We start from the raw sequence: 16560 nt of genomic DNA, 5'->3' as shown, positions 1-16560 counted from the left end.
AGTTAGGATGCTGTCTGCCTTCCCGTGCCACTGTGTGCATTCTGCTGCCTGGGGTCCCCCATATCTGCCATGTTGCACATCTAGTGCCCACTGAGAGGACAGGGCTGAGGCTATTTTCTCTGGACCATGTTCAGTGCCATCACTGTGATGGTGCACATGGTAAAGTTCATAATTACAGAACCAAGCAAGGAGACAGTTCTGGTCTCAGCCTCACCACTTGGGCAAATCACCCATGGACGTTCAGTACCCCATTTTACAGATAGACCAAGGACACTTGTGACTGTAAGCTCCAATGATTCGATGGTTCTGAGCCTCTAAACTTTCTATCACTCAGCTGTCTATAATTTTCATCCTTTATGAAGCCACATTCCATGGTCTAACCCCACAACATGCACGTGGCTACCAAGCACTGGAAATGTGGCTATTCTGAACGGAGATGTGTTATAAGGTGTAAAACTCACACTAATTTTAAACTTGGTATGGAAAAAGAATATAAACTACCAGCCTGGGCAATATAGTAAGACCTGTCTCTAAAAAAAAAAAAAATTAGCTGGGCATGATGGCAGGTGCCTGGAGTCCCAGCTACTCGGGATGCTGGGGCAGGAGGACTGCTTGAGCCTAGTAGCTTGTGGTTGCAGTGAGCTATGATTGCACCACTGCACTCCAGCCTGGGCGTCAGAGTGAGATCCTGTCTCTTAAACAAACAGGCCAGGCGCGGTGGCTCACGCTTGTAATCCCAGCACTTTGGGAGGCCAAGGCAGGTGGATCACAAGGTCAGGAGATCGACAGCATCCTGGCTAACACGGTGAAACCCCGTCTCTACTAAAAATACAAAAAAAAAAAAAATTAGCTAGGTGTAGGGCGGGCGTCTGTAGTCCCAGCTACTCTAGAGGCTGAGGCAGGAGAATAGTGTGAACCTGGGAGGTGGAGCTAGCAGTGAGGCGAGATCGCGTCACTACCCTCCAGCCTGGGTGGCAGAGGGAGACTCCGTTTCAAACAAACAAACAAAAAACAAACAAACAATTTTGTTAATTTTTTTATATTGATGGCTGTCAAAATGATAATATTTTGATAGATGGGGTTAAGTAATATATATTAAGACAATTAATTTCACCTGTTTCTTTTTGCCTTTTCCTTTTTTTTTTTTTTGAGACGGAGTCTTGCTCTGTCGCCCAGGCTGGAGTGCAGTGGTGGGATCTCGGCTCACTGCAAGCTCTGCCTCCCGGGTTCACGCCATTCTCCTGCCTCAGCCTCCTGAGTAGCTGGGACTACAGGTGCCCGCCACCACGCCCGGCTAATTTTTTGTATTTTTAGTAGAGACGGGGTTTCACCGTGTTAGCCAGGATGATCTCAATCTCCTGACCTTGTGATCCACCCGCCTTGGCCTCTCAAAGTGCTGGGATTACAGGCTTGAGCCACTGCACCCGGCCTCTTTTTGCCTTTTCAATTTGGTTACTGCAGAACTGAAAATGACACATGGCCCACATGCAGTTTCTATGGGACAGGGCTGGTCCACCCTGCCTCTATCCTGGCATGGCCCTGGGCCCGAGGAGGCTGGACTTCCCGCCGTGGTACCTTGTCACTGCTGGCCTCGGTGCTTGCCTGGCTCATGGTGACCCGCAGGGTGGTGCTGGGCGAGAGAAGCCAGCGCTGCTTGCCATTGGTGGCCACCTCCTCAGCCTCCCCATCACGCACCACCTCCACCCACACGCGTTCCGAGTGCTTCGGGCTGAAGGTTTGGGCCCCAGCTGGGGCCGCGCTGTGGGGAGAGATGAGAGAGGGTTAGGGGGAGCCCTGGGGTAGGTGGGATGGGGAGCTTCAGGAGGAGACTCCTGCTTCCAGCACTTTGGGAGGTCAAAGCCCGAGAATCACTTGAGCCCATGAGTTTGAGACCAGCCTGGACAACAGTGAGACCTTGTCTTTACATAAATTAAAAAATTAGCTGAGCATTCTGGTGCACGCCTGTGGTCCCAACTACTCAGGAGACTGAGGTGGGAGAATTGCTTAAGCCTGGGAGGTTGAGGCTGCAGTGAGCTATGATTGTGCCACTGCACTCCAGCCTGAGCAACAGAGCAAGACCCTGTCTTTTCTTTTTTCTTTTTTTTTTGTGTGTGTGAGATGGAGTTTCACTCTTGTTGCCCAGGCTGGAGTGCAATGGCACGATCTCGGCTCACTGCAACCTCTGCCTCCCAGGTTCAAGTGATTCTCCTGCCTCAGCCTTCTGAGTAGCTGGGATTACAGGCATGCACCACCACAGCTGGCTAATTTTGTGTTTTTAGTAGAGACGGGGTTTCTCCATGTTGGTCAGGCTGGTTTTGAACTCCCGACCTTAGGTGATCCACCCGCCTTGGCCTCCCAAAGTGCTGGGATTACAGGCGTGAGCCACCGCGCCCGACTCTTTTTTCAAAAAAGAAGACTTCTGGAGGGGCAAGGCTGCAAGGGCCCCCCCAGGTAATCTGATCTGGGAGACCCCAAAGGAGCAGGCTGCATTGCAGTCACCTGGCTGTGAAGAGGACGTGTGTTGAACATGAAATTTCTTGGGCCAATCTTGCACCTCCTGAGTCTGAATGTTTGAGGGTGGGGCCTGGGGATCTGAATTCTTAACAAACTTCCTAGTGCCTCTGATGGGCGGCCAGTTTTGGGAGCCACAGGGTCCTGCGAAGGTGGAAGAGGGAGGCCCAGGCAAGAATGAATTTGCTCCACTAGCAGAGCTGGGCCTGGAACCCTGTCTCCCCGCCCAGGGTCGCTGAGTAAAGTGCTGAGTCCTCACAGGGATGGAGCCCAGAGCCTGGGTCCTAACAGGGCAGAGGTAGGGTGTTTCTTGTTACAAAGATCCCTTCCTTCCTGCCACAGCTTTCTTGCCACCTGACATCCCCCACCTTCTGAGTCATTTCTTGGGGTTCACAAGTGGTTTTCCATTGCAAAGGAAATACTTTTGGAATTCTTGAATTCCGAAATTCAAGAATTCCAAAAGTATTTCAGAGCAGGAGAACAAATTGGTGTGATCTGGCTGCTGTGTACTGAATGTTTGTCTCTCCCCAAATTAGCATGCTGAAGCCTTCACCCTCAGTGTCATGGTATTTGGATATAGAGCTTTTAAGAGGTAATTAAGGTTAGATGAGGTCATAAGGGCAGCCTTCTTTTTCTTTTTCTTTTTTTTGAGATGGAGTCTCACTGTCTCCCAGGCTGGAGTGCAGTGGCGCAATCTCAGCTCATTGCAACCTCTGCCTCCCGGGTTCAAGCGGTTCTCCTACTTCAGCCTTCTGAGTAGCTGGGATTACAGGTGCACACCACCGCATCTAGCTAATTTTTGTATTTTTAATAGAGACAGGGTTTCGCCATGTTGGCCAGGCTGGTCTCGAACTCCTGACCTCAGGTGACCCACCCACCTCAGCCTCCCAAAGTGCTGGGATTACAGGCGTGAGCCACCCTGGCCAAGGGCAGGCTTCTAATCAAATAGGAGAAGACAGATGAGAGAGGAGGAGGAGGAGGAGGGATAGGTAGATAGAGATCTCTCTCCATGGACTGAGGAAAGACCATGTGAGGACGCAGTGACAAGGTGGCCATTTGCAGGCCAGGAAGAAAGCTGTCACCAGAACCCTACCATGCCGCCACCCTGATCTCGGACTTCCAGCCTCCAGAACTGTGAGAAGATGAATTTGTTTTTAAGCCACCCTGTCCATGGTGTTTTGTTGTTGGCTTAAGGAGAGGTGACAGGAAGCACAGGGGACTAAGGGAGGAAGGTGCCTAGGGCTGGAGGCTTTGCTAAATCCAGCTATTGGTCTGAAGGCCCAAGAGGGCTCAAAGGGACTTAGGTGGGATTCTCATGGGATTTGTGATAAGACATAGGTGTAAGCCCTTCTCAAAGGCACAGCTGCTATTTTGTGGGCCTGGCACTCTTGGGTTCCAGGAGTTCTCAACTATGGCAGGCATCAGGATCATCAGGGGTGCTGTTTAAATCTATAGGGTGTTTTTCTTTGAGGGTGCTGTTTAAATCTATAGGGTGTTTTTCTTTGTAGATTTGTGGATCCAGTCTCTGGAGAGGCTGGCCGGCATGGCAGAGGCTGAGGGTGCTGGGGCAGCTAAAGATGGAAAGAGTAGCCAGGGTTGAATGACAGGTGTAGGCCAGCGGCCATCAAGCGCAGCAGCAGTGGCTGGGGTGGCGGCACCCGGAGGTCTTGTCAAAACACAGACTGCGGGGCCCCATCTCAGAGCGTTTGATTCAGGAGGTCTGGCATGGGGCCCGAGAATCTGCATTTCTAACTTGCTTCCACTAACTGTTGATGCTGCCAGTTCCAGTACCACACTTTGAGAACCACTGGTCCAGACAATCAGCACTGCAGTCCACTGCTCAGAGCCCTGGGCTGGCCAAGGCCGTGAGCGTGAATCTGTAGAGGCTGCTGTAGAGGCTGCTGGGCAGCGTCTCTCTGACCTGGGCCACAGACTTCAGGGGCTACGGGCAAAGACTACTGGTCTTGGGCTCTGGCAGGAGAGTGGAGAAGAACTCAGCAGCCTGTGGCCAGTGCTGGGAGAGGAGCTCAATGAAGACACCCCAAGGTCATTCTGGTTCTTGTCCTGCCCCCTTCCAAACTCTGCAGCCTGTCCTGGGATGATGTGAGACTGGACACTTCTTGGTCATGGCCTGCTGTCCCCTCTCCGCATCTATCTTTTTTTTTTTTTTTTTTTTTTTTGAGGAGGAGTCTCTCTCTGTCACCCAGGCTGGAGTGTAGTGGCATGATCTCAGCTTATTGCAACCTCTGTCTGCTTGATTCAAGCGATTCTCCTGCCTCAGCCTCTGGAGTAGCTGGGATTACAGGTGCCTGCCACCATGCCCGGCTAATTTTTGTATTTTTAGTAGAGTTGGGGTTTCACCATGGTGGCCAGGCTGGTCTCGAACTCCTGACCTCAGGTGATCCACCCGCCTCGGCCTCCCAAAGTGTTGGGATTACAGGCGCACCTGGCCACATTCATCATTAAGAGGGGCACAGAGTCTGGACAAAAGCCCTAGACTAAGGGTGCACGTGCAGAGGACCTGGGTTTGAGTCCAGTTTTGCCCCTGACTTGAGGGGGTCTGCACCTTCTGAGTGTCCATCTGTTAGTCCCTACGCCTCAGGAGGACTGCCACTCTCCTGCCCATAGCTCTCGTCTCCCACTCCTCCTAGGGCTGGGGCCACATTTTGCTGAATGGTGTTGTCACATGGTACCTGCCCTCCTTTGGGTTATAAGTCCCCTGAGGGCATGGTCTGGCCTCTCCCATCCTCATTCTTCAGAGCCTAGCACAGCACTTGGCCCATCATACACCCAAGCAAAGAAGGCAGAGGTGAGTGGGACGGAAGGTGAGCCATTCCCAAGGAGAGGTGTGAGTACACACCCTGGATGCTTTAGGTGGCACAGGGAGGAACAATCTAAAAGAAGATTTATGTATTTATCAAACACAGTATCTTTTTATGGTGACTGATAAAGTCTTGCCATTTATGGTAATGCTATAAAATCTCTGTTTAAAATAAAGTTATTAAGAAAAATGTGAGCTGGGTTAAAGAAAAGAGTTAATAGTGCAACAGATTGAAGATGGTTTTGGCCAAAGCCATGAGAGTCTGGGAAACTATGGCCTCAGTCTGGGAAGCATTCCTCTCCTGCAAGTCTCAGCTTTGCCCATCAAAATGCTGGGTGGCCTTGGGCCAGGGACTTTCCCTCTCTCAGTTTCATCCAGTGTTAGGTGAGAGGATGGAACCAGAGCAGAGGTGGCTGAGTCCAGAGAGTGCAGAGGAGAGGCCCTGGGCAAAGGGGTGAGGAGGAAGGCTCTAGGAAGCTGGGGATGGCTGGGTGCGGTGGCTCATACCTGTAACCCCAGCACTTTGGGAGGCTGAGGTGGGTGGATCACTTGAGGTCAGGAGTTCAAGACCAGCCTGGCCAACATGGCAAAACCCTATCTCTACTAAAAAAAATACAAAAATTAGCCGAGTGTAGTGGCGTGTGCCTGTAGTCCCAGCTACTCAGGAGGCTGAGGCAGGAGAATCACTTGAACCTGGGAGGCGGAGGTTGCAGTGAGTTCAGATTGTGCCACTGCACTCCAGCCTGGGTGACAGAGCGAGACTCTGTCTATAAAAAAAAAAAAAAAAAAAAAAAAAGCTTGGGATATCTCCACTGGATTCCTGCCACTCCCCTCCCCACCTTAACCAGAGCCACTACTACTATTATTATTTATTTATTTATTTTCTTAAACTGAGACAGAGTCTTGCTGTGTCACCCAGGATGGAGTGCAGTGGTGCTATCTCTGCTCACTGCAACCTCCGCCTCCTAGGTTCAAGTGATTCTCCTGCCTCAGCCTCCCAAATAGTTGGGTCTACAGGTGTGCACCACCATGCCTGGCTAAATTTTGTATTTTTAGTAGAGATGGGGTTTCACTATGTTGGCCTGGCTGGTCTTGAGCTTCTGACCTCAAGTGATCCATTCGCCTTGGCCTCCCAAAGTGCTGGGATTACAGGAGTGAGCCACCACGCCTGACCCAGAGCCACTATTATTTCATCTGGTTTTATATATTTAGATTCTGCACACATTTCTGTTTAGGAAAAAATGTTTTACAAGATGATCTCTTACGACCCTGACTCAGTTACTGTAAGTGATGCTGCCTGCCCGCCTTCATTCCTCTGGGCCAGAGAGAAACCAAAGGAGGCCTCAGAGGCTCCAGAGGGTTAACGTCCAGCCCACATTGCAGCTCCAGGGCCCCACACCCTTCTATTCCCCAGCACCAGCCCTGCTCTGAGCTGAGCAAACAGCTATTCTTGGAGTGGCCCTGGGCAAAGCAACAAAGGGGCCCATTGTGCCCCTGCAGATCCTGTTGGCTGCCTTCCTCCCCAGGAAGAACACTTTAGAATCCCTCTAGCAGAAACCCGAGCGCCAGGGGCTTCAGGCACCTGGATTGTCCCTGGAGGCTGCAGGGAGGGACCCAGGACAGTATTGAGGGAAAGGGAGGGGGCTTGGGGGTGGTCATGACCTTCTTGCTTGTTAGAGAGAGGCTAAGGAGAGCATGGATGGAGGGACAGGCTGCCAATCCCTGTGGCCATGTCTCTTCTGCCTGCCACGGAATCCCAGAACCCAGGACATGGTTACGCTCAATGTAGTCTTTGGCAATACATGAATGAAGGCACCTGCCCTTCTTGGCTTTCCAAGCTGTATTACACAAGTGATTTAAAAACAAAAAACAAAAAACAAAAATCAGGTCATTTGCTTTCTTGAAAATATTCACTGGCTCCTCAGTGCCTACCCATACAAGAATATCCAAACTCTTCATCCTGGTGTTGAACTAGGGGCATTTGGCCATTGCAACTCAGCTTGACTCTCTGGTTTCATTTTCTGTGGTTCCTTCCACCACTTCAACTCCCTGCATTGTTCCATCTACTGTGCATTTTGACATATGTCATTCCTTTTACCAGCAAGACTTTCTCCTGACTTCTCTGCCTGGCAAATGTCCATCTCTCCTTGAAGACCTAACTCAATCCATTTGCCCCCACAGTTACTGGCCCTTTTGGCAGTTCACTCCTTGAAGGTAGGGATTGGATCTTCTTGTTTGTTTCAGCACCTGGCCTAGTGTGGGCACACCGTAAGTATAAATGTTTGCTGCAGGAGGGCTGGAGGAGGAGGGCTTACTTATATGGTCATTCATTCACTCAACATGTATTTACTAAGCACTTAACAATGATGTGCCAGGCACAGTTCTAGGCATTGAGGGGTAGATTGGTGAAAAAGCGAACACATTCCCAGGGCCCATGGAAAAGACAGACCTTTTTTTTTGTTTTTTTTTTTGAGGCAGAGTCTTGCTCTATTGCCCAGGCTGGAGTGCAGTGGCATGATCTCGGCTCACTGCAATCTCTGCCTCCTGGGTTCAAGCGATTCTCCTGCCTCAGCCTCCTGAGTAGCTGGGATTATAGGAGCCCAGCACCATGCCTGGCTATTTTTAATTTTTGTATTTTTTAGTAGAGACGGGGTTTCACCATGTTGTCTAGGCTGGTTTGGGACTCCTGACTTCAAGTGCTCTGCCTGCCTCAGCCTCCCAAAGTGCTGGGATTACAGGTGTTAGCCACTGTGCCTGGCCAGAAAAAACAAACTTTCAATGGATTACAGCTGTGATAATTGCTATAAAGGAGAAGGAGAGGGTGCCACGAGGCCCCAGTCTGGGGTTCAAGGAGGGATTCCCTGAGGAAGTGGCATTTGAACTAAAGTTTAAACTTTATACTCTAAAGGATAAGAAGGAATTAATTACACCATTGCACTGCTGACTGTAAAAAAAAAAAATACAATTAAACCAGAGATTCTTAAATTTGAGTGTGCATTACCACTACCTACAGGGCCTGCTAAAATACAGGTGAATGGGCCCAGCCCCTGAGTTTCTGATCTATTGACTGTGGGGTGGGAGCTGAGAAACTGCATTTCTAACAAGCTCCCAGGTGATGTTGATGCTGCTGGTCCGCCACAGTTTGACAAGCACTGAGTTGGACAAGGGAGGAGAGGAAGAGGAGCAGAGATTTCCAAGCAACAGGACAGCTTGCGTGATGGCCCGAGGTGGGGGTTAGTCCTGCATGTTCGAGAAGCTGGAAAGAGGGGAGTGTGTCTGGAGTTTGTGAGCAAGGGGGAGGGAGAGTGGTGGGAGCAGGGGTTTTAGATAACGGTGAGGAGCTGGCCTTCCTCTGATTGTAGAGGGAAGTCACTGAAGGTTTCTCAGCAGGGGTGGCATGATCGGTTTTGCACTGTAGATAGATCATCCAGGGTGCACGGTCACCCAGAATGCAGGGTGGGGGATGGATTTCAGGAAAGCAACAGAGGAAGTGGGGAGGAGGTAGCTGCAGCTGCCCACGTGAGCGATGATGGTGTCTTGGGACCAGACAGTGGCTGTGGAAATGGAGAGAAATGGCCACTCGGTAGGTGTCAAACAAAGGACATTTGCCCAGTCCCACAAATGCTTTGTGGTCTCTAGGTGCCATGGGTCCTCTCTGGTCTTGGCTCAGTCAGTGGGCAGGGTCACTGGCTTGGCCTTGCAGGGCTGGGGTGGCTCACCAGCCCCAGAATTGAGGGCATGAAGTGCCTGCTCCTGGCTGGCATCTGGCTTTCTTAGCTTGCCCGCCTGGCCTGGGCCTCATTAACACCAGCTGGGGCTCATCCCCAGAGTGACCCCAGATCCTGGCAGCCTGGGTGTGACATCCTGCTCTTGGGGCTTTAGAAGAGTCTGGAGGGGGGGAGTCATGGGTGCCAGCCTGGCATGCAACCCCATGGCGAGCAAGAGGCAGGCAAGGACCACGGGGAGGATGACCTCAGTCCAGACCTCACGCCTGGTGCTAGGCATGGTGGTGGCCGGGGCCCTGCGGGTGGGCAGCTGCCCTGAACAGGGATCAGTGGAGGCAAACCATGACGTCTGCCTTCAGCCAGCTTCCCTCACCACCTGGTGCATCCAGCTGTCCCGGGCCTCTCCTTAGGGAAGAAACAATCTGATCTATAGCTACTCCTCTCCTCAGAAACCTTCAGTGACTCCCTGCTACTTACAGAACAAAGTCCAATGTCTGAACAATGCATTCAAAGCCTGGTTAGAGCTCATTGACCCTCCAGCCTTATACTCCAGGCCCCTGAAGCTGTGCCTTTTCTGTCTCTGTGTGCCCCAAATTTCCTGCCAGTTATCTCTGCCCCTGAGTGGCATGTTCTTGGTCTCACTCTGAACCCCAGTCCATCCTTCAAGACCCAGCTCAATTGCCACCTCTTCCAGGAAGTCATCCCTATCTCATCAGCCAGAATATATCTCTCCCTCCATTTATTGGTGTCTCAAACAACACTTAATAAATGCAATTCTACATTTCTTTCCCATAAGTACTATGAACTCTTTGAGGACAGGGATCAGGTCTCATTATTACTTGTTTTCAAAATAAACTCAATACAAATACATAACAACTTACTATTTACTATTATTATTATTATTATTATTATTATTATTATTTTTCTAACCACTAGACCACCAGCGAACTGAGTATTCATTATGTCTCAGGCACTGTACCAAGCCCATGGCCCACATGACCTCAGTCCGTTCTTTCGATAACCCCATGAGGCCCATACCACTGTGATTTCATTTTACAGATGAGCACATTGAGGCCCCTAGAGGGCAAGCACCCGCTTCAAGTCTCAGGGACAGTCATGGCCGAGTGTGAGGGGAACTCAAGCTCTCTGAGACCTGGGCCTGGCTGCCCCCTCCCTGGGAGAGAATTCAAAGTCTGGAGTCTTCCCTGAGGTCCCCCAGGTAGGTGTGCCTGGTGTGGGGCAGAGGGGAGGGTCAGGCCTGGCTCTGAAGAGGACCGAATGACAGCCCCTTACTTATTTCGCAGGTGGGAGTCTGAGACTCAGAGAAGGGACACTAAAGACTGGCTTCCTGTCCTGGGCTCTTGGGTCAATGACAGAGAGAAGCAAGCCTGGGCCCATCAAAGCCTCTGGGTGCAAGGTCTGGCGTGGCTGGGCAGGAGAGAGCTGCCTTCAAAAGCTGCCTCCTCCAAAGTGCAGCAGGTGTGTCTGGTCAGCTAGGGGTGGGCACTGGGGTGAGCCCCTGCCACTGTGCTCCCATCCCAACTCAGGGCCCTGCAGTCAACGAGGGAAGGTCTCAGGGACCCCAGCTATGCAGGGACTGTGGACCTGGTTCTCCTTAGAACGCTCCCAACCCCAGGAAACTAGTCTGAAACCAGAGCCCTGGAGCAACTCCTGGCAAGGCCTCCCGTTTGGGGTTGAGGGCTTTGGGTGCTGTTCTAATTTATGGGCCACCTGACCTGGCCTGAATTCCTCCCACCGTCATTCTCTCAGGAGAAAGTGCTGCTCAGGCCAAGCTTGGCCACATGCCCTTGTCCTTCCACAGGCCCATCCAACGGTGCCTGTCCCTTGAGGCTGGGGGTGGGGAGCTCAGCCCCACGACAGGCCAGTCCACAGGCATCACAGGCCTCATTCATTCATTCATTCATTCATTAATCCAGGGAGCCCTTCATTGACTCCAGGGAGGACCACGAACAAGGAGGAGGCACACCTGAAACACAAGTGCCAGGAGGGAAGCCCGGCAGAGCAGGCAGGGGCCTGGGCTGTGCACCCCACGGTCTACCGGCTGTGCCATCCTGGACAAACATTCCTTCCTTCAGTTTCCCCAACTGCAAAAGGGGGGGCAATCATCATACCTAACTCACAAAGTTGTTGCAAGGCTTAAATACGTAAATTATTACATGCCCGTGAGATGAGCATGCAAAGTGTCGAGAAGGCTGCACAAAATAAGTGTTCAATAAATGTAAACTAGTAACATTAAGAAACGATGAGAAGTTGTGCAAAGAAAAAAATGTGATGAAACAGAGTTCTTGGGACTCAGGGTAGGGCACCACAACATGAGGTAGTCAAAGAAAGCTGCCTGGAGGAGGTGACACTGGAGCTGAGACTTGACTGATGAAAGTCAGGCTTGTGAGGATCTGGGGGATGGTGTTCCAGGCAGAGGGAACAGCAACTGCAAAGGCCCTGAGGTGGGAATGAGCTTGGCGCAGCCAAGGGCTAACAGCATCCACAAAGCCAGTGTGGCCGGAATGGAGTGTGTGCTGAGGAATTGCTAGGAGAGGAGATCAGTGAGGTGGGGCCTGGCACACTATGGGGAGGGGAGCCCATAGCACCCCAGGCCCCCATCACAGCAAACTGGATCTCAGACTCTCCTGGCCTTTGTCCTAATGACACTTTTTAAAAAAGCAAATACATCTCTAGCCTTCACACCAACCAAGAGACAGAAAGTCTGGGAGTGAGTTTGTGCCAAAGTCTAGGAGTGCCTGCCTGATACCTTCTTCCTATCTTCTGCCAGCGAGTTATGGGCAAATTATTACTATTTACTTGATATTACGAGCTGACATTTATCTTCTTTCTCTCTCCTACTGGAACAATGGCTGGTCAGCCTCTGCCTTGGGGAATCCCAGGGAAGGGAATCCTCCCACCTCCACCTCACAGACACAGCTGGAACCTCTGCACAGGCAAAGGGACAATGTTAACATCATTCCAGTGTGCTGAAGCTCCTGCAGACCTCAGGATCTGGATCCTGGCCCCTGTCCACCAGGGAGGAAAAGAAGAGCCCTGCCTTCTGGAGAACTCTCGCTGGCAGAGGTGTAAGCCGAGGGAGGGACAGAAGAACCCATTCCCAAGGCCCAGCTTGTGGGCAGAGAGTGACCACCCTGCTACCTGCTTTACTCCAAGGCTGTCGTCTCTCTAATCCTTCCAGACTCTGGGAGTGTCCATGCCTCCAGGGCTCACAAGAGGTGGGTGGCCAGGATGAAATCAACCTAGGGACTCCCTCTGTGCCCTCTCTCCGACTTCAAGCCCAAATCAGATGGGGACCCAGGCCAGTCCCACTGAAGAAGTGACTGTCGGCTAAAGGGACCACCGGAGGAGATTGTGTGGGCCAGGTGTACCTGTGCCAAGACTAAGATGAGTATATTTGGGAAGAGCAGAAGGAAACAGTGAGTATCTTTAACAACAATCACAAAGTACAATTTCTAAGAAACACCCTACTTCCTTCTTTCTGTGTATCTATTCATTGCTTGCTGGAGACTAGCAGTCAGAATGAGGCTAGGTCAAGGCATCCATCCCCAGGGGGGCCAGTTTTGCTGGGAGAGCGTGGGTGGCCCAGAGCACCCCTGCGCATGGTGGCCTGGATGACCCCTCATGGGGCAGCAAAGTGGTCAATTGTTCATCACTGTGACCCTGAGTGTACAACTTCTATTGAACACAAGATCCTTCCTCTTGTTCTCTGATCGACCCCCATTTGGGTCAGTGGAGGCTCAGAGAAGTGAAGCGATTTGCTCAAGGTCACACAGCCTGTGGATGGAAGCTGGTAGGGCAGTGCCTGCCAGGACCACAAGGTCTATTGAGGAATGGGGCCGGGGAGGCCCCTGCTATGTGTCTGGAGGGGAACAGGCTGTGCCAGCATCACAGGAAAAGGAGCCCAGAGCCCCTGGGAAAGGGAGTGGATGCTGAGGCCGGTTCGCTCACCTTTGCGACTCAGAAGGAGTGAGGGTCAGGATGCCACTCCCTAATTAACGGGGCCCAGCACCCCCGGGCCTTGTTCCTTGGGGTCTACTTGGAGGTTCTGGGGGCATCACTTGGGGTCTTGCGCCAGGACCTGTGTCTGGGCAGCAAAGGACTCAGGGAAGAGTGGAGGGCCAAGTGGGAGTTGGTGAAGTCTCTGGGGACAGTGGGCTCATGGCCAGGGTGGAAGAGACACAGGCTGGGAGGGCCGTCCAGTTCAACCTGCTGGTTTTAGGGTCACGTAGGACAGAGTGGGGGATAAGAGCATGAGTTCTGAGTCAAACAGATCTGGACCTGAGTCCTGCGTGACTCTGGACAAATGGCTTCATCTCTCTGAGCCTTACCTTCCTCATCTGTAAAATGGGATGATCAATGAACCCTCCAGGGTCTATGGTGAGGAAGAAAGGAGGTGGTGGGTTCAGTTCATAAGTGCCCACTAATACCTCCTCCTGTTATCAATACTGGCAGTTGCTCTCATTACTACAGGTAATTCGAGTCACAATAGCAGTAAAAACTCAAGCTCCTTAGTCCTGGAAGAGGCTTCCTTCCACTGGACCAGTGAGTCTCACCTGGCTGTGACTTTGCCCCCCTGCCAGGGGACTGCTGGCACTGTCTGGAGACATTTTTGGTTGTCAAAATTTTGGAGTTGCTACTGGCATCTAGGGGACAGAGGTCAGGGATGCCACTAAACATCCCACTGCAACAAAGAAATATTGAGCCCAAAATGCAATAGTGCTGAGGTTGAGAAACTCTGCACCAGACCTGTGCTGTCCAGGACAGTGGCCGCCAGCACGGTGGCCAGTGAGCACCTGAAATGCACTCAGTCTACGCTGAGATGTGCTGAAGTGTAAAATGTATACCGGATTACAAAGACTTAGCATGAAAAAAAGGAAGGTAAACCATTTCCTTAATAATTTTTATATTGATTGCGTGTTGAAATGATAATATTCTAAAATATTGGGTTAAACAAAATATATTATTAAAATTATGCCTGTGGTTTTAACTTTAAAAAAATGTGGACTACTAGAAGATTTAAATTGCAATTGTGGTTTTATTGTGGTTCAAACTGGACTTTTCTGGACAGTACTGGTCTAGAGCGCACTGCCCCTCTCTATGGTGGTAGAGAACCTTAAGTGCCGGTGGGGGTGAGGGTCTTTGTGGTCGTTGAGACAAGACAAGGGGAATCGTCACACTGCTGCTCCCTGCTAGAGGGAGGCTGAGTCCACATCTGCCCCACTCCCTGCCCCTACCCCAGCTGGGCCTCTCTTTGCCAGGATAGAGCGATGGCAGGGGGCCTGAGCTGGAACCCTCCTTTGCTCCCCACCCCCGACTGGGAGGCTCATGCCAGCCTTTCAGGCGGCACCAGCCATGCCCCAGCAAATAAACAGGCGGGTATGGTGACAGCTGAGGCTTAGAGACCTGAGCACTCTGGCTCCATGCCCACTCCCTAGCGGCGCCCAGTTCGGGGCTGGGGGTGGGGAAGGCAGGGGAGCTCTTCCAGCCCACCGGTGCCTGGACTACCCTCCACTGCTGTGTTCTTGTCCTCGGAGACCACCCAGTCCACCTCTGAGGTTTACATGGGAGGCAACTGAAGCCCAGGCCCAGGGGAAGGCAGAGGCTGAGGCCAGGGACAGAGGCATGAAGTGGGTCCCTGATCCTGGGGCTTGTTGGTATCAGTGTGGCCAGTGCCTCTGCAGAGGTGGCGGGAGACTGGTTGGGCAGGTGGGAGGGCGGCCAGGGCTGTGTGGGGAGACACACGATGGGTTGGTGGGGGCCTGGGAGACAGGCAGGGTGCTCCAGGTGTCAGGATGATTTGGGAGCCATAAACCATGATGGTGCCTCCGTGTGAGTTCAGCTTGAGGCAGAGAGAGGATAGGGGACCCACCCGGTGTCAGCACAGGGTCCCACCTCAGAGTCCTGCGGGCTGCCTGCCCCCAGCACTGACCCCTCCAACCCTAGCAATGGGGAGGTTTTAAATGCTTGGAATAGAGGGGGCAGATCAAACCCCAGCATAACCCCACCCCTTCATTCACACCAGCCACACCTTTCCAAGGCCCGTCCCATTACTCAGGGAGACAGATCATTAGACTTGGCTGCTTACTGGGATTTGGAGGGGAGTGGTAGGGCTCTACCCTGCCTTCAGCTGTCTCGGACATCCCGCACTCAACCAAGTTCTTGGACAGAGAGAAGGGGAGGGAGCAGAACTCTGAATCAGGATCCTTTTCCAACAAAGTACCCCGCTATACACCCCAAGTCCCCGTCGTCAGCTGGGTAGAATATTGTCCCTCTGTGGTCTCAGAATGAAGTCAGGGGAAGGCATCTGGGGACACGGAGCTCATGGCCAGTGCCTGGGGACAAGCAACCACCAGCAGCCCCCACAGGGCGAAATTGGAGCCTGAGTAACCTCCAGGGCCAGATTCAGCCTCAGGGCAACTCCCTTCGGGTCCTGCCCCATTCCGGCAAGTCTCCGCGGGAACTCCGCTGAACTGGGAGTGGGAAGCAGGAGAGGGGCTGGGTTGAGGTGGGTCCGAGGGGAAGTGATGTGAGGAGGGGAAGTGAAAGGGGAGAGGACGGCAGGGAAGCTGAAGGGGTGTGAGGTCCCCAGGCAGGAGAACTGGAGAGGGCCAGACGGAGGGTCACGGGTGAAAGGGAGGGTCTGCGAAAGGGGTCGTGAGGGAGGTGGGGCTGAGGCTGTGTTAGGGGATCTGGGAGAGTCTCAGGGTTTCAGGAAGGTGGACACAAGGTTCGGGGGTTGTCAGGTTTCTGGGTGAGGTTCTTAGGATTTCTGCGCGCGGGGGACTTGGGATGAGGGACAGCTCGGGCTGGACAAAGGCTGTCCACGTCCCCGAGTCTGAGCGCGTCTCAGGATTTCTGGGCGCGAGATCCCGGCCCGGGCATCACGGTGGGCCGGCTCACCTGTAGACATCGGTCCAGAGGTAGGTGCCCAGCACGTACACCGCCTCCACGCGGCTCCCGTACTGCAGCCGCACGGTCCGCTCGCGCAGCATCCTCCCCGCCGCAGTGCCGGCGCTCGCTGGTCCGGGGCGGCCGGGAGCACCTGCAGCAGGTGCGCCTTCTCCAGCAGCCTGCGCCCCACGGCCCCGCGCGCAGCCTTATCCAGTGGCCGGTGGGCGGGGCGGCCCGCCCCAGTCCTCTCGCAGTGGGCTGCGGGCCTGTCCGTCAAGCGTGGTCCCGCCCCTAACTCGTCCCGCCCCGCTGCGGTCGTGGTGAAGTCATCAGGGACGAGTTTTGTGCTTTCCATGGTCGGTTTCTCATTCTTTCATTCGACAAACCTTCGGTGGGCGCCCAGGTGTTGGAGGGCTCTAGCTCCCCTCCGGACGCCCCAGCCCAGTGGGGCAGAAAATGCAAATGTGGGAGCACAAAGAGGGTGCCCTAACCCAGCCTGGGGGCCAGGAAGCCTTCCCAGAGAAGAGGACCCTGGAGCCTTCTTAAAGGAGGCGTTTGCAAATTAAAGGCGAGGAGAGGGAGCTGCCT

The 16560-nt window shown here is 52.9% G+C and overlaps 1 protein-coding gene across 2 annotated transcripts in view; it reads right to left on the bottom strand.

Annotated features, from left to right (window-relative positions):
* The window catches only part of PADI2 (peptidyl arginine deiminase 2), a 52414-nt gene extending 36242 nt beyond the window's left edge, over positions 1–16172 (bottom strand). For both annotated transcript variants that reach the window (XM_030805795.1, XM_030805796.1), the window contains exons 1-2: positions 15982–16172; positions 1576–1759 (exon numbers count right to left, since the gene is read on the bottom strand). In XM_030805795.1, the coding sequence (XP_030661655.1) occupies positions 1576–1759; positions 15982–16073 (276 nt within the window). In that variant the 5' untranslated portion in view covers positions 16074–16172. The remainder of the gene's footprint in view (positions 1–1575; positions 1760–15981) is intronic.
* Between the last annotated feature and the right edge of the window lie 388 nt (positions 16173–16560).

Source organism: Nomascus leucogenys, chromosome 24 (genome assembly GCF_006542625.1).
Source record: "Nomascus leucogenys isolate Asia chromosome 24, Asia_NLE_v1, whole genome shotgun sequence".
NCBI lineage: Eukaryota > Metazoa > Chordata > Mammalia > Primates > Hylobatidae > Nomascus > Nomascus leucogenys.
The sequence above is the reverse complement of the archived record's forward strand: the minus strand, read 5'-3'. Positions and strand labels throughout refer to the sequence as shown.